The following is a 22,530-nucleotide window of genomic DNA, read 5'->3' as shown; positions in this document are numbered from 1 at the left end:
CTGTTCAAATAGGGCATCCCTAATCTTAGGTGTATTTTTTTTTTATAAGAATAAGGGACGAGAGCAGGACGTTCAGCTGATAATTAATACGCCATACCCATTACAATGCAGTGCCGCTCAGGATTCTCGAAAAATCCCAAAAAATCTGAGCGGTACTACAATTGCGATTGTCACCTTGAGACATAAGATGTTAAGTCTCATTTGCCCAGTAATATCACTGGCTACGGCGCCCTTCAGACGGAAACACAGTAATGTTTACACATTACTGCTTCACGGCAGAAATAGGCGCCGTTGTGGTACCCATAATCTAGCCGGCTTCCTGTGCAAAGGAGCCTCCCACAGGTGTAACGCACGAATGAGGTTAGGTATACCATTAACAGATTAAAGGGACCCCCTGAAATCTGCTATGTACTTACTTATACACACATTGTTTGTAAGCACAGATTAGTTGTAAACTTTAAGCGAAGTTTCATAATAATAGATAGACGTTAAGAGTAAGTAAATGTGAATGCTCTCAACTGGTTTGCTCCTTACATAAGAATGCCATAAGTTAGGTATTGCAACAAGGCTGGATATAAGTCAACTTGCTTACGCAAGTTAGTCACTTAGTGGGCTCTGAGAATGTGAATTAATCTCGGAAATTTTGTTGATCGAAAAAGACCAAGCGTCAATAAATATACAATTCAATGACCTTCGCTTTGTAAACCAAAGAAAGCCAAAGTGGAGACTGCAAAAGGGAACTTTGATACCGAGTCCGCTTAAAACGGTGTATGTAAAAGAAAGGGCATACTCTTTCTTGTGACAAGGTGAGTGAAAGAGATCTTAAATCGCCGTTGTTCTTTTGTATATGGTAAAGGTTCTGGAACATGTGGAGGAATCAATTTATAATTTACATCAAAAACTAACCGTCTGCTCTCTTTTACTCTATTTTTTTTATGAAAATATGGGACGAGACGAGCAGGATGTTCAGCTGATGGTAATTGATACGCCCTGCCCATCCTAATGCACTGCCGCTCAGGATTCTTGAGAAGCCCAAAACTTCTAAGCGGCATTACAATTGCGCTCGTCACCTTGAGACATAAGATGTTAAGTCTTATTTGCCCAGTAATTTCACTAGCTATGGCGCCCTTCAGAGCGAAACACAGTAATGTTTAAACATTACTGCTTCATGGTAGAAATAGGCGCCATTGTGGTACCTATATTCTAGCCAGCATACTGTGCAAAGGAGCCTCCCACTGTAAAAATTAAGTTACAAAATCTACTCAATCGAAAGTAACAGTTATTAAGGCCTAATATATTAACAAATTACAACATCTTAGCGGCACTCCATTGACCTAGAATAATTAAATATGGCGATTTGTTTTTAAGATTGCAAAGGTATCACAGTAAGTACGTTTTTACTTTACAGAGTTAAAATGCAAAAATGTTTATTGTGAGTGTCGAACAAAGAACGTTGGGTTTAAGATGCATATTGGTAGCAAAGTGTACAATGTCCCTACTGTTTCTTTTCTTAGAGGCTTATATGATATTATAATTAACGGTACAGAACGGAGAACCCCGTATAAATCTAAACATTAAAGTAATATAAATTTTATAAGTGCTATTTTCATTTGAGATCCGCCTTACTGACATAATTACTAAATACGCTTGCAACGCTCCGGATATTGAGGGACTTGTGCAGCAGTGGTGTGCAAAAGTACGGTAATACGAAAAAAAAATCAATTGGCAGTTGTACCTAGACAAAAAGGGCCAATTGTTTAGTTGTAAAAACTTAGACCTTTTAGTACTCAAACCAGAAATTCAAATATCTAATTTAATTTATTTATAAAACTTATTTTCAGCAATATATTAATCAAATAAAAACACTATTTCAACAATGCACAGTGTGTACACATTGAACTTTGCACTAAATGCATTCAATTTCACTTATTAGATAGTGTACACTAGATATAGGGTACACAGCACTAACATTAGTGCAAAATACGTCAGCTGTATAGTAGCTACAGTATACTGCTCACGGAACAGACAAAAAAGTGCTTTGCACTTCGGTGACGCGAACTCACGAGATTTCACCCATCATCTGTCGTATGTCGTATGTCGTATTTCGATCAAAATTTATATATTACTAGCTGACCCGACAGACGTTATTTTTTATGAATTTTAATTTGTGACAAAACTTAAGATTTATCAATCTACATAAAAATAATCTGATAGATAGTTAACAACTGTAGTTAATCTACCAACTATAGTTAGCTAAAATTATGATTATTTTTTTATCTCCTGAGAAAGTTAGAAAGATTTAAAAATTCATTTTAAACTATTCTTTCAATTTGATTTCTGAACGACGGGGGACACATCAAAGGAAAAACAAAATTGTTGTGTTTTTTTAATTCCAAGCATTTTCATATTTATTCCTTTATTAACTTTGAAACCTTCTCTGGGCTTCGACAAATAATTCAAGACTGAAATTAGCCAAATCAGTCCAGCCGTCCCCGAGTTTTAGCGAGACTAACGAACAGCAATTCATTTTTATATATATAGATTTTTTTAAGATTTTTCCGTAACTGACGTTTTTATTTAATCATTCAGCACTGAAGCTTTTCATGTACCATTTATCTGAAAATGTGACTCGTCTTTGATATTTTTGGAAATAACGTAAACAATGATCGAATTATTAATTTGTCACAACGTTATTCGTTATAGCATTTAAGCACATATTCTCCATAAACGTAAACGTTTTACTATATTAAATAATAATTAAAGGTAAAGTTTACATAAATAAGTATTAAAAATATAATACAAGAAACATAACTTTGGTGTATATTAACATGTTAACAATTGAGTCATTCGTGGTGGGTGTAGCCTTGCTAAGTCATTCTGTCTATATAAGGCCAAGTGTGGGCCGACACGATCTCTATTTAGACATTTAAGAAGATCCGTTAGCTTACGATAATCTTTATAAAAATTATTTGTGATATATTCATTATCGAATTGCAATCTTCTTATGAGAATATTTCAAAAGAATTTGCTATGGTAAAAAGTATTACTAAGCGTTAGTTGAGAGTTTATAAATAAAAAAAACTCCAATATTAGGGAATTTTAAAGGATAAATTTTAAGGCATTTTTTATTGTAAATATACCCAGCGATCTTATATGTTTGATACTGATCGCATTAACATAGTTATTTAGCAAGTCGTTACTTATCTTTAACGATCCAAAAAATAAAACAATATGGACCGAAATTAGCAACAATTCAACACGCAAAGGAAGGAAGTGTCATCTGTGAAAAAACGGAAAGGTATGAAAAACAGACATAAAAGAAATAACTAATAAGTAAGATTAGTTTTTTGTAGTTAAGCCAAATACAAATATATTTTTATTCAAAATTGGATATTAAATGACTTATTTAACGTCAAAAACTACTACCACCCATTCGAAAATGAAGAAATCCCCTCAGAAATTAAAAGAACAAGCGCAGGAAACTCAGCGGGATTTCTTCCTTTTTTTGGTTTTTGGTTACAATCAAATTTGTAATTTAAATAGCCTGAGGGCGACAGCTCCATTCCCGATCTGTGGTCATTAAGAAAGTCATTTACGTTATAGTAACATTTACCACACAATTTTTTTTTAACAATTATTTCGTATTTCATAACACATTTGTTTTGAACAGCATCTGGGATCTTGTTGTAAAAAGAAATACATCGCCCAACATAAGACTTATTAACTCGTTTTAGCCGATCAGTGGGCAAGTTTATATTTGTACCTGGCGTCAACATTATACCAATCACAGTAGACCAACTAAAATGGAAAACTACAGATGCAACTAAAGTGCAATGTGAATTACAACTGTACAGCCAAATAAGTATATTCGTTCCTTCAGCTTTTGAAAAAAAAAATACTCCAGTCAACACTATAAGGCTTATTTTTCTACAACAACATCATCACTGATAAATCTATCAATAGGTAATATATTTAAAGGTAATCTATTTATACGTATAAGTAGGTATTGAATACACATATGACCCGTGATCAGGTTACTTTCTCTGTTACAATTATACGCTTCACTTGTTTTTACCTCGCTCTTTGGAAATCAACTAGATTCAATGAAACAATGTTTATGTGTGCCAGTTAGAAATTGATTTGCGATTTTAGTACTAGTTACACTACCATTAATGTGTTAATTGTTTCTTCAAATCAATACTGACTAAAGTTCTTTTCGACTGAGCAATCAAATATCATTATTACTAAGAGAATCTGCTAAAAACCATCTTTTTTATTTGTGTGTATGTAGGTATAAGTAGTATATTATTATTGGTCTTTTATTAATAGATCTTATTGACTGTAACAGCTGTGAATAAAAAATAGCGGTGAACTGATAGTCTATCTGTCTATTTTAATCAACACGAGCACACTAAAACACAGTGAGTAACGTATTGCGAGTGGCCTGTTAACATGCGTTGCCTAGCGGCAAGAGGCTCTATTTAAACGTATAAATTATCTAAGGCAATATGAATGAATCCGTCGGTGACCAATTAAAATTAAATTTGTTATAACAATAAAGAAACCACTGTCAAAAAAACAAACACAGCTCAAGGAAGCTCATTCTATAGTTTGGGAATACGTGGTGATATTAAAGTTATTATATGAAAACAGTTAGGCATTCTTTTGTCTAATGTCAAACATGTACTTTATACTATTTTTATGTTACATCAATTTGAGATGCTTTTGTAAGTTGGAGTACCGCACCAGTGGGAGGCTTCTTTGCACAGGATGCTGGCTAGACTATGGGTACCACAACGGTGCCTATTTCTGCCGTGAAGCAGTAATGTGTGAGCATTATTGTGTTTCGGTCTGAAGTCGCCGTAGCTAGTGAAATTACTGGAAAAATGAGACTTTATATGTTGTAATGCCGCTCAGAATGTTTGGATTTGTCAAGAATTCTGAGTGGCACTGCATTGTAATGGGTAGGGCGTATCAATAACCATCAATTGAATATCCTGCTCGTTTAGTCCCCTAATGTCATAAAAGAAAAAATGCAAATGCAAAACTTTGACTTTTTCGAAGAAAGCTCCTTGAAAATCGGACTGTAGAGGACCGCCATGCATTCACATGAAGAAGCTAAGAGTTATAGGATTTACAAGTCCTGAAGAGACGGTGAATGTGTTCCAAGAGGACTTCAAGACATCCCTCAGACGGACTTGAACAACTACTTTATGCAACAGTTCCAAAAAATGCGAAATTGTTTAAATAGTGAAGGAATATAAGTTGAAAAATAAAAAATATATGATAACCAAAAGGCTTACTAACTCGACTTAGCCGAGTAGTAAGCATTATAAGTTTTTGTCTGTTTCTGGTGTTAACACAATGGTTATGACAGTTCCTAGCAAATTCACTTATGTGCCTATGTACATACAAAACATTATATTAATATATTGAGAAGCAACAGTCAAAATGTTTATTTCTTTAAATTTTGCTCTCAATGATTCTTTGAATATGTGGCGTTATTAAATAAATACCAGAAACTTAATGCTGGACCTTAGTAGTAAGGTATATTTGGTTCGAAAGCCTCAATTGTACATAATATCTGAAGAATACATTTACTACTGTAGGAATCAGTTTTACACTGGAACAAGTTGGAAGGATAACACAAGTGACAAACAAAAGTAATGAAGAACGTGATTATCAAGTTATCGTTGTTTACCAAGTGAACAGCACATTCCTGAAGTGTCCTCTAATTATTTGTTCCGGCAGCTACTTTTTGTAAATAATGAAAGAATAGTAAATACATTTTTGAAAGAATGAGCCGATTTGCACGGGGTTGACGGCATTCGACGCAGTTTTTTTAAGCCTCAAAAAGAATCTTTGATCTCGGTTGAATCTCTCTGAGTTTCAATTATTGGAACTCGGAATTTCGAAGTAATTCTGAAAAAAAATCTTTTTTCGGTTTTCTTTAGACAACCATAACTCACAAACGAATCAACCGATTTGACCGGTTTGATGGCGATCGACGTGGTTTTTTGGTGTTAAGAGCTGAATAGTTTTTTGGAATCGATCGGTAAAGCAGTTTAAAATTTAATCCAAAAAAAACACATAAGAAAAAGAAATCACAAGTTTGGTCAAACCCTTTCGAATGGCACCAAAAGTGATGAGTGAAGTACAGACACCATCGCGGAAATAGGCCGGGAAGCTTCCAAGAGCCTTAAAACGTCGAAATCCGATGAAAACTCGATTGTCGAAAAACGGGGAAAAACAATAACTTTCCGAATTTTAGAAATTTTCAATTTTCTTAGTAGGAAGTTTAAAATATAAACCTATTAAGTAATTAATAAAAATATAAAAGGAATTTAGGTCATCGTCTGTCTGTAAGGTGCCCATGAAACTGCAGGCAAGGTTACCTCTTCGAATTACCTAACTTAATCTGTGACAGAGTTAGAGGTGAGTGTTAGATCTCGGGTCACCTGTTATATCTATGATAAACCTGGACACCTCTTAAATAACGTTTTGAGTCGCAAGACCCAAAGAACCCATCTTCTCTAACCCACAAGGAAAAAATATGTATCCATCACTAGGAAATGCATATTTATGCGAAGGATTGCATTCTATGAGAAATTGCTATCTTTAAAGCACAATATAATCGAATTGACAAAAATTCAATAAACTTTCTTTAATTTTATAACGGCTATATAAGGATACTTTAAACGATTACTTAATTACATCTTTCTACTCCTCTACTTTTATCAGTCATTTATACAGCCATGATCACTAATATCAGTACATACGTTATTGAGACTTTGAAAAACTCTATGGCCTAAAATCTGTGATCTTATTGTACTTACGTACTGTCAAAGTAAAAGACAGTTGTTTTGGCGACACAGACAACTAAATCTAGGTAAGGTATAGTAAGTTCATAGATATATTAAATAATAATTAGTACATTCTACATTACAAAACAAAATAGATCCATGTTTATCCATTTCCATTCAAATATTGAATATTTTAATGTCAACTTAAGAAAGAAACTTTTTAATATAATTTGCTAAGATGTTGGTAGGTATATTTTCACATTTCCGGCGTTGGCCGTATGGGTGTTTGCCATTCCTTAAAGCAAAAAATAATACGACTCACTAAAGATAAGTATCTACACAATGCATTTCCTGCCCATTTAAGGGCCAACTCGAGGACTTGTGATATTATTAAATTACCTAGTCGTAGAAATTATTCACAACAGACGAGCGTGTTATAGCTCTTCATGGTGTCTTTCATTGCGATGTGAGCCGCAGGCAAACCCACACCACTCGTGTTTTTTTACCCTTCTTATACAACTGTTGCATGAAATACTAGTGGGCCCAAGTCAAACTTTTATTTGAGTCTTTTATTCAGACTATTTAATGTTATAATATCAAATTAACATCACTTAAACTGTCACTGATATTTTTGTCTGTTTTGTTCTCCAGTTTTTCCGATCATACTCCTTTCAATTATAATTATTTGTTATACAGGTTTCACATCTGTGAATTGAAATTACTCAGATTTAAAATTTAACTTAACATATATCAATATCACTATGCAATCGTAGACACTCAATAGATCTCTGTTTTTTCATAAAATTGTAAATGGAGCTATTGATAGCCCGAACTTATTAAACAGTATAAGGTTAGCAGTTCCAAGACAAAATGCACGGTCACATATTAAAAATAAAATTACTTTTATGCCAATAATTACAAAGAGTAACCTAGGTAGGACCGCTCCTAATAACAGAATTGTAATGTCCTATAACAATATATTTAAAATAGCAGAATTGGACATATTTTGGAACTCTGCATCGATTTTCAAGCGCAAAATTAAAAATCATTTAATTAAATAATATCATTCGTTTTTTCGTATTTAATAATAGTTGCTCTATTTTAAATTTAGTTTATATAAAATTTAGTTTTTTTTTGTTTAGACTTAAGTTTTTTATATTTTTGTGTAGGTAACTAATTTAGATAGTACGAGGGCGGCACTGAAAATTTCGGGAATCAAGAAAGTGACACAACATTACTATTTAAAAATGTATTTATTGCTTTTCGTAGTATTCTCCGCGAAATTTGACACATTTTTTCATACGATGGAACCAATCATTGAAGCAAGCATTCCATTCCGAAGTTGGGGTCTCCAAAATGGCCATTTTGTAGGCGTCCACAGCTTCTTCAGGTGATCTCTGTCCACGCAATTTATTCTTTATTTTAGGGAAAGTATAGAAATCATTAGGGCTTAGGTCGGAGCTGTACGGCGGATGGTCTAATAATTCTATGTTTTCTTATGTTCTGTGCGCGGTGTGAGAACTCGCATTAACTAGCATACCATTCTGCATTAACCGTTCTTTGTCCCTCAAGAGCAATAGTCGCAACATGGCCGGTTTTGGAGACAAACGTGGCCACCATTTTTTTCGCAAGACTCCGTGAACGAAGAATTTTTGTTGGTAACTCATTTTCGAACACCAAAACTCGTGACTGGTTTTTTGTTTCGGGTTCGTACGCGTATATCCAGGATTCGTCACCTGATACGATGTTGTATACAGCATTTGAGGATCCTGCGTGGAATCTTTCGAGAGTTCTGACGCACCAAGTAATGCGAGTGGCTTTTTGCTCTTCACAGAGCAAATGCGGTATCCGTCGGGAAAACAACTTTTTTACACCTAATTGTTCATGTTCATCATTATTTGTATTTAACTCATGCCAATGTCTAAAGTTGCCTGAATTTCGCGGTATGTCGATCTTCCTCAATCAGCTTACGCACAGCATCGTTTTCTTTGGTGACTCCAGTTTTTGGACGACATTGACGGGGATCATCACTGAGCTTGATACGTCCACGTTGAAATTCAGCAAACCAGCGATAAATTGTGGTTTTAGATGGGGCATCATCACCAGATGCAGACATCATCTGGTCAACACACTGTTTTTGTGTTAAGCCACTTCAAACGTCATAATAAATCATCGCTCTAGAATTTTCTCGAGTCAATTCCATTTTCTCAACGACTAAACAAGTTTGACAAGACATTGTGACAAGACCGAGAATCTTTTTTTAAATAAATAAATGGTATTCGATTTTTAAAACCAAGGAGTTTTCAATCAAAATGATTTTAATATGACAGGAACAGTGGAAATATTCCATTCCCGATACTTTTAGTGCAGCCTATGTAAGTAAACAAGGAAATTCTCATATTATGTTAATAATGTTTTTAAGTACTTGTAATTTAATTAAGTAACTAATTGCATGTCGAGTTAGCCCGTAAATGGGGTAAACGATGTTAAATAATTTAAGTAATTAATGTGTAAATATACCATAAGGTAATACATTGTATACAACGTGGGCTTCCTATTAAATAAATAAAAAAAATAAAAATAAAATAGATTAGATAGATTCGCCAACCTCGTTATTTAGTTGATTTTCTTTGTATACGTACTTACTCGTTCCACTTTACCTTTGTTAAGTATATCGGCTCATAGACGTTTGTTTGTAAATATTCATTGTATATTTTACATCAAGTTGCATACATTATGTAAATGATATTTACTCACCAACAAAAGCTGTAAATATTTGATTTTTTTATGGAAATAAGGGAAGAGACGAGCAAAACGTTCAGCTGATGGTAATTGATACGCCCCGCCTATTACAATGCAATGCCGCTCAGGATTATTGAAAAACCCAAAAAAACTGTGCGGCACTACAACTGCGCTCGTCACCTTGAGACATAAGATGTCAAGTCTCATTTGCCCAGTAATTTCACTATCTACGGCTCCCTTCAGACCAAAACACAGTAATTTATATACATTACTGCTTCAGGGCACAAATAGGCGCCGCTGTGGCACCCATAATCTAGCCGGCATCCAGTACAAAGGAGCCGAAAAAAAGAAAACAATTTTTACTGGTAAAAATTGATGATCGAATAGTGAAAATTAGTCTCTTTTCATTTCAGCTTCTCCGACGCGGTGCTGGATGGTACCTATGGTAATTAAAATGTAAGTGAATGAATAAATGATTTTAAAATTGAATTTGATTTGATTACAGATGTTATAAGAGCCCACCACACGCTCTTGCTTATAATTGACAATGGTTCTCAAATTAATAAAAGTTCTTGCGCCTGTCGTATCGACCTGGGGTAGGCCCCCATGGACAGGCCATGAACTCTTATTGCGATTCAATTGACCACCTAAAATGAACTGCTTTGCTATTTCGTACCACAACGTGATAAGAGCTATCTAATTTAGGTTGACGTCAAATCAACTGCTTAAATCGCAATGATGTCAATTGAATGTCAAAAATAATATCAACATTCAAAAAAGTTCATTCATTCGAAGTCATGAGATGTTATTTCAACCTAAACTAGATAGCTTATTTGTCAAAGTAAGCGATTCGAAAAATGTTGTTAATAACTTTTAATAAATAGAGAAAACATAAAGAAAAGGAATTATTTTTTAAAAAGGTGAGATGAGAATACTTTATTGGACTTTTTTGTAAAACAAAATACTGAAAATAAATACCAAAAATGAAAATACAAAAGACGAGGCAGTAAGGGCCCGGGCTATAGCCTATTCTCAGGAAAGAATAAAAAAAAATGTACTCTGTGGTCCTGTGAAATCAAACATCAATGGAGGTGCGTTCGTAACTCGTTATTTTTACGAAAACACCAAAGCAAACATTTAATTTGTAATTCAAAGAACTATATTTATTTATATTACTATTATTTAATAAGTACAAAAAAGGGCTTAATGGTTTATAATTTGACGCTATAAAGCGATTTTAAAATTTATTTGTAGTATTTTCTATGCAAAAAAACCGCTAAAATCATATCATTTTAGGTTTCGAAACGCAATTTTATTTCGTTCATTCTTCTATGCGATCCAAACGCCATTCAGTAAAAGGCACTTCATGGTACGAATTTTAGTGATTCAGCTTAGATACCTAAACTGCATCGGATTCGCATCGATTATTAAAAGTTGATGGGAGGCCCTCTGGAGAGGGTACTGGTCGGCTTACTTTCCATAAGGTGACCGCAAGTAATTTATCGTCTATTGGAAAAAATAAAGAAATACTTGAAATGATTTAGCTAACTACGAAGGAAATGTTGAGTGGAATTAGAGCCTGCAACCAGATTTTGTGAACATCCATTGTAAATAATAAATTAAACAAACAATCTATATTTCCGTGTTAATTTATATTGTGAACAAGTTACTTGAGTGATCTTGTATCTTAAGTACGAGGTTGACGTGTCTTGTCACACGGTTTCAAGGTCAGTGCAACTAGAGCAGTACATGTACTCTAAACACCCAGGGTTGGCAACCGTACAATAGAGTGTTGTAGTCTATTTTGTTGAGTTGAGTACTTATTACAAATAAAATACTAAAACACTATTTTAACATAAACTGACTTGTTGGCCAGCAAACCATGCTATAAATATTTTTTTTTTGTTGGTACCCAAAGCCATAGAAAGCTAGGACATTTCTGAACGTGCTCTCCTTTTAAAGGAGTTTTCAGTAGAACTGAAAATGTGATCTGGAAAGGTCACGGAACGTCGGGTAAGCTAAAAAAATGTAACTTTTATGCAAATTTAATCTGAAAACAGAGTTACACGCGGTATAATCCTCTAAAAAGTGTTTTATTTAAATGTACTCTACTTGGCAACCCTATCTACAATTTGTAGATACTTCCATATTTATACTTGCAATAACATTAAAATTCTTGATTTTCAATGGTATTGAAAACGCCTTTATAGATATAAATAGTATTACTACTACGATATACCTATATCAATAATTATATTTTACAATTGTAAAGGGAAAATAAATTATAACACTGTGTGCTCTATCTCAGAGGTCTTATTGCTTATTGATATATTATTCACCATTAACCGCCTGCGACTTTGCCCACGTAAATTCGATTACAAGTTTTACATTTCAAGAGTCTCCTTTTTTTTGTACAAAATTCAGTAGATAGTGATCTAGATACCATTAAGGGTATTCGTATTTTATAAATATGAATACCCTAAATAGTATCTACATATAAACATGAGCTATCTTAACAAAAAAAGTCCCATTACAATTAGTGCCAACGTTGAGGCGATTAATCTGGCATTTTCACTCGTTTCCGTGTAAACATGTGATATTTTTTGCAATATATTATATTTATATTACAAGTACTGCCGAGTACATAATTTTTAGAGAACATAATTTTTTTTTATGCTAGGAATTGCGTTAATAGATCTTTTAAGAAGGTGTATATATTTTCTTTTTCATACCTATTATTGCCATTTGAATTTAAATCAATACATATCGATATTGTTTATTTTATTTAATAGATATGTAATAAATAAAATAATAATATCGTAATTGTTTTCAGAGTAGAACCCACAGAACTTATATGGATATAGTTAATTAATATTATAAATACGTATAATACATAATCAATACACAACTTACAATTTCAGCTGATATCGCGCTATGGCTTAACACAAACGCCAGGAAACTTACAAAACACATTAATCCATGTCTGTAAACCATTGTCACTGCACGATATTTAAATCAATCCCAATTAATATAATTAAGTTATTTGTAGCGAGTAAAGCCCGCGACAGTTCACAGTTGAAACTGAGCGTTCGAATGTTGTGATTTTTGAAAGGCCCGCGCGCGTAGGAGGGTTTCCCGCCTATTTTGTTCGAGTTGTAACGTTCCGTTATGCGAAATCATTTTTGCAATAGGTAAACTTGTAAATTATTATTAATTAATAAACAGGTATTACGACATGTATAGTTAACTATTAATGCAACATAATTTTATTTTGAAGTTTTATTAATTTTACTGAAACTGTCACAAGAAATTAGAATAAAACAATTCATATTTTATGTTTTTATTATGTGTGTAATTATAATATTCAAGACAATTAAGATGTTTTGTTGATATTTGAACAGTAAGAGTTGAAAATCAATATAATTGATAAATCGTGTTGATATCAATATATTTACTTACATACACACATACCCTTAAAAAACGTGATCATTTTTTAAATCATATTTGTTCAAAATATGTCTGTGAAGACGGTGTCTGTTTGCTAATGATATTAGAATGTGTTTTTTATATGTAAAGAAAAGTCTACATAATGTACAATGTTTTCATAATGTAGCGTTTTCCTAGATTTTATAACAGGTTAGTCTTCGATATTCGATCAAGTTGGTAATCTTCGAACTCTTGCAGGTAGAAGCAGTTCAGGTACTTGCAGTAAGTTATCACCATGTTCTCCACTACAGCAATCTTTCTCGACCGCTCATTTCTAAGCAATTCTTTAACCTTACAGAAACAATTCTGCTTGATTAATATAATATATTATGGACTTCTTATAAGAAACTCAATAATTAAAATGGATGTAATTAATTTCAAGACATGACGTTCCCAATACACGTTATGAGTTCTGAAGTATTTTCCATTAAGATAATTGAAATACATTTAATTATTTCGCTGGAGGATTGTCTTTTGTAAATAATTTTCAGATTTTATGGATCCCATGGAAAAAAGCCTCCCTCGCAAAATTTTTGTGCGCCTGTGAAAAAAAGTGGCAAAATTGTGTTATTGATTACTTAGTTTTATGATTCAGGCTCTATCTGGAAACCAATCATTATATTTTGATAAAAGATTATAACGCAAAATTTGATAAGGACAAACCGATTTTTTTTAATATTGTAGAATTATGAAAAAAACGTTAAATTTCAACTTCACACAAGGGCAACGGATATTTTACAAAACTCAATATTTAGCATAATTTAACATCCGGAAAGATAATCTTACCGGATATAAGAATGGCTACTCTTGGTTTTCGACCTACATTTTTATCAAGGCTTCATTGGGCTTGCATAATGATCATAATGATGGAATCTTCGAGTAATTGTCAAACCTTATGGGTATTTGATTTCACGTCGTGAAACGTCAAGGGTTTTTGATTTTTTTCAACAACATAATATGGAGAAACTACAAATAGTAATTTAGTATGAAATAATCAGCCAACTAGTTTAGCCATAAATATTGTTGCAAATTATAACTTCTAAACTAGATTATTTTTCGAATTCAACCTTAGAACGTGTTTATTATGTTAAAAAGTACGATCATTTCCCGCCATTTTTGTTCGAGTTAATATTGAATCACAAGATATAAGATATTTATTTGCCAAGACTGGTGTTTACGTGGACATTAAAAATTAAAGTACTTATTTCAAAGCATAATAAATATTAAAGGGCGCACACAATAAACTTTAGTGTTAAAGAAAACAGAATTGCAGTGATTGTCTTGCATAACTATGGAACCGCCAGTCATTTTCAAGTCAATTCAAAAGACAGAGGGCCCACCATCAACTTTTAATAAGCAATGCGAATCCGATGCAGTTCAGTTTAGGTACCTAAACTGAATCACTAAAATTCGTACCATGAAGTGCCTTTTACTGAATGGCGTTTGGATCGCTTATGAAGAATGAACGAAATAAAATTACGTTACGAAACCTATAATGATATGATTTTAGCGGTTTTTTTGCTTAGAAAATACTAATAATACATTTTAAAATTGCGCAATTGCATCAAATTATAAACCATTAAGCCATTTTTTATACTTATTAAATAATAGTAATATAAATAAATGTAATTCTTTGAATTACAAATTAAATGTTTGCTTATGTGTTTTCGTAAAAATAACGAGTTCTGAACGCACCTCCATTGATGTTTGATTTGACAGGACCACAGAGTACATTTTTTTTAATTCGTTCTTGCGAACAGGCTATAGGCCGGGCCCTTACTGCCTCGTATTTAGTATTTTCATTTTTGGTATTTATTTTCAGTATTTTGTTTTACAAAAAAGTTCAATAAAGTGTTCTCATCTCATCTTTCAATCAATAAAATTTTCATTTCTATGTTTTCACTTTTTTTTTAAAGTTATTAACACATTCACTTTCCTCTAAGGAAGTAGCAACTTTTTTCGAATCGGTCACTTTGACAAAAAAGCTATCCAGTTTAGGTTGAAATCATGGTACCTCATGGTACGAATGAATGAACGAACTAAATCAGTTTGCGATTCAGCTGATATAATTTTTGACATTCAATTGACATCATTGCGATTAAATCAGTTGATTTGACGTCAATCTAAATTAGATAGCTCTAATCACGTCGTGGTACGAAATAGCAAAGCAGTTCATTTAAGGTTGTCAATTGAATCGCAATAACAGTTCATGGTAGGCCCGCAGTTCATTTTAGGTTGTCTATTGAATCGCAATAAGAGTTCATGGTAGGCCCCCAGGTCAAGCTAGTAGTCGTATGTTCGTATATCATACTATCGATAGAGAGACGAAATATACTGCCGAAGACAGTAAAAGATAAGTTAAGTCAGTTAAGCCAGAATTCACAAATTCCTATAAGGTATTAAACATTAGTATCGCGCGAAATGAAAATTCCTCGATCCCGCGAGGAATAACCGATAAGATCCCACTAAGACACTTTCGCATATCATCAAAGAAGATCTAAAGCTTGGTGCTTATCTGTAATGTCCTGAATCAATCCCAACAATTACAGAGAGTGTTTCAATCAAAATGCTTGTCACTGATTAAACATTTGTACAGTTTAAAAGCACTACAATAAGCGAAACGCTAATCATAGTTTCAAGGAAGCATCACATATGCTCGAAAAAGTACGACATGGCGATCACCCTCTAGCAGTCGGAGGAACCAAATCGAAGAGTCACAAGCTTCATGTTCGTGAAAATAGAGTGAAGGCTTCAGCCAACTTGTCTCAAGAGGCTGTCTTAGATTGTGTTGTGATATCTGTTAGCAATACGATCTTTAAAAACGTACCTTAGACTTTGCTTCGCTTATATTTAATCAAGTAGAAGCTGTTTTATAATAATATTATGTGTGTGTTGTCGCGTATACCTTTTTCATATGAACGAAGCCTTAACAATCCGATTTTATCAGAATAATGAAACCTATGCAGAGCTAACGCTCCATGAAATCTTGTTTCCTTTTGTGAAATTATTGCGGGAAACAAAACATTTGCCAACTTACAGATAACAACTATGTCGGTTTCCTGAGGCAACCATAGTGTCGTCGATAAACACTTAATTGAGAAACGCAACTCTAAAGAGGAGACTTGTAATTAAAAAGTAATTACGATTAAAATAACGTTAAGCTAATTTAAAGTGCAATTATCAAGTTTTTATGTTAAAATTACAACATATACTTACAGTATCTAATAAAGAATGTGATCAAATTTAGATTTGTATCTTACAGTGTGCTCCTAGTTCCGAAATAGTAAGTTGTTTAGCTACAAGTCTAGTGAGACCACGCTCATAGCGTCGCGACGCGCCGCGCGAAGTTATGTCCTCACGAAGGCGTTCAGCTGATGGTAATTGATACACCCTGCCCATTACAATGCAGTGCCAGCCTTGCCTTGTTATTGAAGACATAAGATGTCAAGTCTCATTTGCCCAGTAATTTCACTAGCTACGGCGCCCTTCAGACCGAAACACAGTAATACTTACACATCACTGTTTAACGGAAAATATAAGCGCCGTTGTGGTACCCATATCTAGCCGGCATCCGGAGCAAAGGAGACTCTCACTGGTTGAAATAATACAAAACCGAAAATAATCGTAACTTCTAAAATCCTACTTCAATACTCTGTGTTTTCCACCAAGCCGGTATTCAGTGCAAGGAAGCTTGGTAAGAAAGGGTGTTGTGAATCCAAATTTACAACTTGCTTTACTCAAATTATAGCGTTTGATTGATGCGCATCGTGCGAAACACTTCAAAATTTTAAATTAGCCCTTTTATATAGGCTTAAGCCTAACTCTATTCTCCTTTGAAATTTAAGAGATTGTTTTATTCAAAATCAATTTTAAGTTTTTATTTTTTCGAGATTATAAATGGGCCTTTAGGATTACAGATTGCAAGACAGATGACAACTAAAATTAACTCATTCACACAGACTTAGCGATCGCCGGCAAGCGTTCTCTGAGTCCGCCTGTTCCCACTTGTGGCACCTGTTTATAGCGAAGATGTTCTACTTACACATTTGTTACTTTGCATGCGATCTGTGCAGATCGCATCCATCGTCCAATCAATGTTTGTCACAATTCCCGTTAAAATGAATGAAATTGTAATGCTTGGTTTCAAATCGGAATTTCAAACATAGCATTTGTAAATGGGATGAATTTTGCTGGTATAATATATGTGGGGTTTTTCTTTTTTCTTGTCATTAACACAAAAATTTGGACAAAAAGTAATAACGTATGGTAAAAATTAAAAAAGAAAAGTATGTAGAATATTTTATTTAATTAAAAAAATCCTTTATACAACTTGTTGCGATATTATTTACATACGTATAAAATTATAGGTTCAATTAAAACTAAAAATATAGTTACAACTTAATACCTTGTGTATTAAGTTGGTATTAAAAATAAATCTTAATATTTGATTATGACTCATTAGGAAACAAGCCTTTTTTTAAGTAAGAAGAAATGCCCGAAACAGACTAAACAAGTATTTCATGTTTAAATGATACGCATGTGGTATATTAATACCTGTATAAAATTAAATTTTGGTAGGTAACCGCAAAAAAAGTGTGTGTGCTATGTATGCACGCAAGAAGTTATACTTCGTTGGCTTTACAAAACAAAATTCTTTATATTATTTATTCCTCGTGGTATTCTAGGTTTGAAGAAAGAACATTATTGTAAAAATCTTGCAACGATGGCTTTGACAGTTAAATATTAAATAGCGAATACGGCTGTACGGGCTTGAACCCTTTGCCTATCCTTATAATAGACGAAGAAACAAAAAAAAATCAAATGTCGCAAACGTCAAAAAATTTTATGAACCACTTCTCCGAGTTACTTTTGTGTTACAGTGATGCGCGCGCATCTTAAAATTTCACTCTTATAATTTTTTCATAACGCGCCTAAAGAAGTATAACTTCAATAATATAATAATAATTTATATGAAACTTTATTATGTACAATTAAGTTACCTAGTTGTCTTATATTGTATAATCTGCTGAATTTATACTTGTGGCTAGATAATACTACGACACTGTTGTGTGACAACAGTGAAAAATTAGCTATGTCTAGTAGATCTTCTGATATCGGATCTAAGTCTTCTAGTTTCTTTATATACTTCTGGTTGTTCGAAGCCTGACGTGTGATAATTGGGACGCGAAATACATTGTCACACGTCAATCAAATTCAGTGTTCTTGTGTTCAGACTATTCTTTTTATCAGTTGACTATATCTGCCATCGCGTAAACCTTATTCTATTCTATTCTTCCAATAGTGACTTCTGGGCACTCACTATGGTTATGCAAACGACACCCTATTTTTTTGCCACTTCGTTCGAATTCTCATACTTAATTTTTTTAGGAGTGATGTTAATTACTAAGATCATTTATACGTCTAGAATGTCATGTAAAAACGTCGTAAAAATTAAGATTGACTGTTAACCTCTAATAAGAGCAATGTATGCACACTAACGCAAAGTAACATACATATCGCGAGTGGAAGACGTATAACTTGTCACGAACACTATTACTTTAGTGTGCGTGACAAGTTATTTGGCCTGTTTTCATCGGTTGTCTACGCATTGTCCGCTAAGATCCATTGAAAAAATCCATTGATGGATCTTTTTCCACTTTTATGTCCACTTTGATCCATTAACCAAGACTTCTAGCAGAAAGAGACTATATCTAGACGTATATATTATCTGAGGTTGATTATTGTTGTTGAATTTAATCTATAATATAACAAAATATATTATTTGTTATTGTTTCATATTTAGTTAAGATATTTGATAGTTTATCGAAATTATATTTTAAACATATATTTCTGCTAATTATGCCATGTACACACTTCAGTGCGATTGCAGCTTTTCTTATATCTAGCTGTTACTTTCCTTGATGTGGTTTTGTAGGTCTGTTATTTGCACCGTATAAAATGAATGAACAGATAAATTTTTGGATTACCTAATCGTACTGCACAATTATTATCAAAAAATTCAACATCAAAGCATTCACAACAGCAAGTTATAAGTCATGTTTTATCATTATTCTTATCAGTGTCTCTTTCTCTTTTTTTTAACTCAAGTGAGCTTTTGCTTTTAAGACGCAGTAGAGATCTGCTCCCACTAGTTTGGCTCGTCGTTCGATCTTGTAAAGTCATCAGTGATCGAATGCGACGTTGCGATGTCAATGTTGGTATACGTTCCTTGTAGTACTCTTCTATCTCTTGTAGAGTCAAGTCTTTCGTTTCAGGAAGGAAAAAATACAGGAAAATTCCACCTGAAAATTGATATAACATCATTATGGATGGTCTTAATACACATGTCTAAGATGCGTTTGAGCCTCAGCTATATTGTTCTGTACAGCATTAAAAGCCATAGCAATCGCCAGAAAATATGTTATATTAAGGAATTTTTTGAATCTGTGAGTGCTCATTATGGATTTATAGAAGTCTTGATAGCGCATTAAGTTGTCATTATTATGAAAACGCGGACTTCGACTCTAGCTTGGCATTGCTGTTACAAAAGCAAAAAGAACTACTACAATTTGGATATCAAATGATATAAATAATATCTATAAGTTTAAGTCTAAGTCGAAGTTTAAGTATTTGTATTCGTATTATTATAAGTATATGTATAAAAATAGTTATACGTATAATTATAGAATTTTCTGATATATTGACGTGATGGGTAAATGGGGAATAAATAAAACAATAACCGATAAATGAACAAAGTCCAAATGAAAGAATGGTGTATGGAAAGCCTATTCCATCTCGTAGCATGGGGTAAGCATGATTGGCACCAGCGGCGATCACATTGAGCATTGAGATGGAGAGGCCGCCCAGTAAACCTCGAATCTGAAACAAAAGAAAATATAATTATTGAAAATAAATGCTTTTAATAATTATAATAAGAATATTGAAAATAAATGCTACTAATAATAAGTACAGGAAGACGCAGTTTTGGTAGGCAAGATGGACCGACGATTTGGTTAAGGTCGCCGGAATACGTTGGATGAGGACAATGCAGGACTGATCGTCGTGGAATTCTTTCTTTGGGAGGCCTTTGTACAGCTGTGGACGTCTTCCGGCTGATGATGATAATGAATAAAGATAAGTAATATCAACAGCATCTTGATTCTATCAAAAATTCTATAAACAACAGACATTTGACGTAGTCACCTACGTATCAACACTCCTTCTAATCGTCTTTACAATTTCGTCCATCCATTCACTACTAATCTGTGGTATGACTAACAAAGTCATTTATATTGCCAGTAACCTTTACCACATTATTTACCCAGGTCCAAGGGTCCCGTAAGAGGCAACTAAGGGCCCTTGACCTTACCAGTGGGAGGCTGCTTTGCACAGAATGCCGGCTAGATTATGGGTACCACAACGAGCGCAATTGTAGCGCCGCTCAGAATTTTTGGTTGTTTCTATAATCCTGAGCGGTACTTAATTGTAATGGGCAGAGCGTATCAATTACCATTAGCTGAATTTCGTGCTCGTCTTGTCCCTTATTGTCATAAAAAACATCTGTAACCTTTCTACATATACCTTCATTAGTAATTCTTTTGTATTTGTTTTGTACATTGCAGAACAAATAAATCTAAGCGTGGATGTAAGAGACATTCATTTGCTTAAGGTGATTGCCATAAATGAAAACTACATCTAAACGTTTTTCTGAACTAATATTTAGTAGACTTAATAGAAAACATAACTATGTCCGTTTAAATCAAACGAAGAAAAGTTCAGCTGGTGTGTGGTTTTAATAAATTTTAGATTAATAGAAATTATTATAATATAGAAATAATTATAATATTAATTTAATAGAATTTATCTTAACGCTGCATATGAAAATATTATAGTTAGAAACTTTTTCTTTATAAATTTCTTTATAAGAATAGTGATGTAAAAATCTAAACGTTTACGTGATGATAAGTCCTGCTCATTAGAGCATATAATTAATGCAATACCGCTCAAGAAAAATCTCTTGAAAAATCCAAGATAATGAGCAGCATCCATTGACGGACAATAAACAACTACTTGATCAATATGTTATGTTTTTTTTTAAAGTGTTAACCCTCACTTCTAGGATTAATACACAAATATGAGAGTTGAACAAAGCAAACAGAATTTTGTAACGAGGTGGTACTCGAACGGTTAGCTCAGTTGGTTAGAGCACCGGCACGGAACTCCGGAGGTCGTGGGTTCGAGTCCCGCATCGTTCATAAAAATTTTGTTTTTCAAATTTTATTTGTGAACTACTTGATCTTCATACAGTACCGTCACAAATGTCCGAGCAGCATTGTATATACGTATACATTAACTTATACAGATAACATTAAAACATTTATTAAAATTAGTATATGCTCATATGAAGCTAATTGATTTTGGTGTGATGGGCGTCTCTTTTGTACATTTCATCGGCGATATCGTTCGTTTTATTTTAGCAATTGAAATGTAATTATTTAGCAAAATGATTAAAACCGTCAAGTTAGTTAATTTTGTTAATTTGAAGGGCCACTTACCTGTACCTATAAAATATATTATAATAATACTAGCCCTTCCCGCCCGCTTCGCTGGGCGAATTTTGAAAGGAAATAAGTTAATGAAGGAACATTTGAATTCGAAAAATAAGCAATAAATTTCGCATCGAATGGCTGTAGTTTCATGTCGATACGATCGGTAGTTTAGACGTGATTGAGCCTCAAACAAAGACCATTTTAATAATATATATAGAAAATAAGAATAGACAAACCTGTAGAGGATATAATTCAAACATAATAAGCAGGGGTAGAGTATAGTGGCCGAGTGTAGCAAAGAATATGAAGATGATATAGCCCAGTTGTGGGAAAACTGTGGGCTTCTCCACATATTGAATGAACACAGAAATAGTTATGCATACCACTCCCACACCAAAAGCTGAAACCACAACATTAGAAGAAGCATAAGATACATAATTTCCAAGTTGTTTTTCTAGTTGAAAAAAAAAAATTTAACGAAAAAACAACCGACTTCAAAAATACTATTTCAAAACAATAGATATAATATGCACTAAAAAGTACAAAATAATTGCGTATTTTTTTTTATACAATCTAATTAATTAATCTTATTATAGTTTCGATTATTGTTATTTTTGGAATCGGTGTCTTTCCGTTGCGACCCGCTCTCGCCTCTCGCCTCCTTACAACTCAAGCACATCTCACCTATAACTTTGTATGTAGTTACAAACGTATCTTGGATGACACCGACTCCAAAAATTACAATAATCGTAACTAGAATTAGATTAATTCGGTTAGCAAAATCAAAGTCAATGTCAGACATTTTTATTAAAAAGTTATATACTACCGCCAATTCGTAAAGCTGAGTTTATTGTGAAGGATCGGGAAGAAATGTAACTGTTATTTCTTATTATTTTGTCGCATACAAGAAATCGTGGGCGGCTGTGGTTACTTGGTTAGCAGGTAGGTTG

The 22,530-nt window shown here is 33.4% G+C and overlaps 1 protein-coding gene and 1 long non-coding RNA gene across 2 annotated transcripts in view; both read right to left on the bottom strand.

Annotated features, from left to right (window-relative positions):
* The window catches only part of LOC126977075 (general odorant-binding protein 70), a 40,430-nt gene extending 27,805 nt beyond the window's left edge, over positions 1–12,625 (bottom strand). The window contains exon 1 of the mRNA XM_050825770.1: positions 12,459–12,625. Coding sequence (XP_050681727.1) covers positions 12,459–12,539 — 81 coding nt within the window. The 5' untranslated portion in view covers positions 12,540–12,625. The remainder of the gene's footprint in view (positions 1–12,458) is intronic.
* A 6,606-nt stretch (positions 12,626–19,231) lies between these two features.
* LOC126977082 (uncharacterized) lies at positions 19,232–21,925 on the bottom strand. The gene is made up of 3 exons (XR_007732143.1): positions 21,817–21,925; positions 19,772–19,910; positions 19,232–19,333 (listed from the first exon to the last, which is right to left on the bottom strand). It is a non-coding gene; the product is annotated as an uncharacterized LOC126977082 (long non-coding RNA).
* Between the last annotated feature and the right edge of the window lie 605 nt (positions 21,926–22,530).

Source organism: Leptidea sinapis, chromosome 43 (genome assembly GCF_905404315.1).
Source record: "Leptidea sinapis chromosome 43, ilLepSina1.1, whole genome shotgun sequence".
Taxonomy (NCBI): domain Eukaryota; kingdom Metazoa; phylum Arthropoda; class Insecta; order Lepidoptera; family Pieridae; genus Leptidea; species Leptidea sinapis.
The sequence above is the reverse complement of the archived record's forward strand: the minus strand, read 5'-3'. Positions and strand labels throughout refer to the sequence as shown.